This window comes from Lottia gigantea (genome assembly GCF_000327385.1).
Source record: "Lottia gigantea unplaced genomic scaffold LOTGIsca_16155, whole genome shotgun sequence".
In the NCBI taxonomy this organism is placed as follows: Eukaryota; Metazoa; Mollusca; class Gastropoda; family Lottiidae; genus Lottia; species Lottia gigantea.
Genome location: NW_008707996.1, coordinates 183 through 1,067, shown reverse-complemented (window position 1 = coordinate 1,067; position 885 = coordinate 183). Strand labels below are relative to the sequence as shown.

Genomic DNA, 885 nt, shown 5'->3' with positions numbered 1-885 from the left:
TCTTCTGGATTCTGACATACTGCGTAATGTAAATGGTTTGAGATGGCCATTAGACCATACTAAGTTATAATCTGAACTATTGGGATGAATCTGAAAATATTAAGTCTGTTTTGAAAATTGTGTCCCTTTGGAAATGGCCTGAATATTTGCAAGGCATTAAAATTATAAAAATGAAGGTAATTTTTCTTTCTTGCTTTCAATTTGTGAATGTTTTATTTCTATCAGCTAATTGAATAGATGGCTGAGTTAAACTTTCAGTTGAAAATAGCCTTCAAAACATAGGAGAAGTCTCACCTCATGGAAGCCATGTGACTGTAAAATATTTCGAATAATTTTACACTCAGAATTGGTAAACTTATAAGCCATGTGATAACGTTCTGGAAAAAAAGAAATGAATGAAGAATTATTTGTCATTATGTTCTCCCCCATTAAACATGAGAATATGTAGCCAGGCAGTTGCTTGTCCTTCTATGAGCTCTCTACTTTTAAAGAAATACTACGTCTTAGAATGAACATGAAATTCAAAAATTTTAAACTTGGCCAATAAGAGCATATATTCGTCAGTAGATATACTGTATATTTCCGTGTATAATGCACAGGTTTTTACCCTGAAAAGAGATACACACAGAAGGGGTGCGCACTATACACTATACATGGTTAAATAATTTTTGAGTTTTTTTCCCCTTCGAAAATACCGCGAAGCGATGTTGAGGATCCGCCAGTTTGTCTTCCTTCAATGTCATGTTGTTATGTTTTTAAGATCATTTCGGGAGTTATAACAACTCATTAGACTGTAATGTATTTTGTAAATATTTTATATTAATATATTTGAAATTACTAAACTGAAATAGGTATATTAATGTGTTATTTTACCGCAATTAATTC

General features: G+C 31.8%; 1 protein-coding gene across 1 annotated transcript; it reads right to left on the bottom strand.

The window, feature by feature from the left end:
• Window positions 1-414, bottom strand: LOTGIDRAFT_149002 (hypothetical protein; the record flags this gene model as incomplete). The annotated part of the gene is made up of 2 exons (XM_009051248.1): window positions 1-90; window positions 295-414. Coding segments are annotated over 2 exons (210 nt in total), but the record flags the coding sequence as incomplete, so codon positions are not given.
• Between the last annotated feature and the right edge of the window lie 471 nt (window positions 415-885).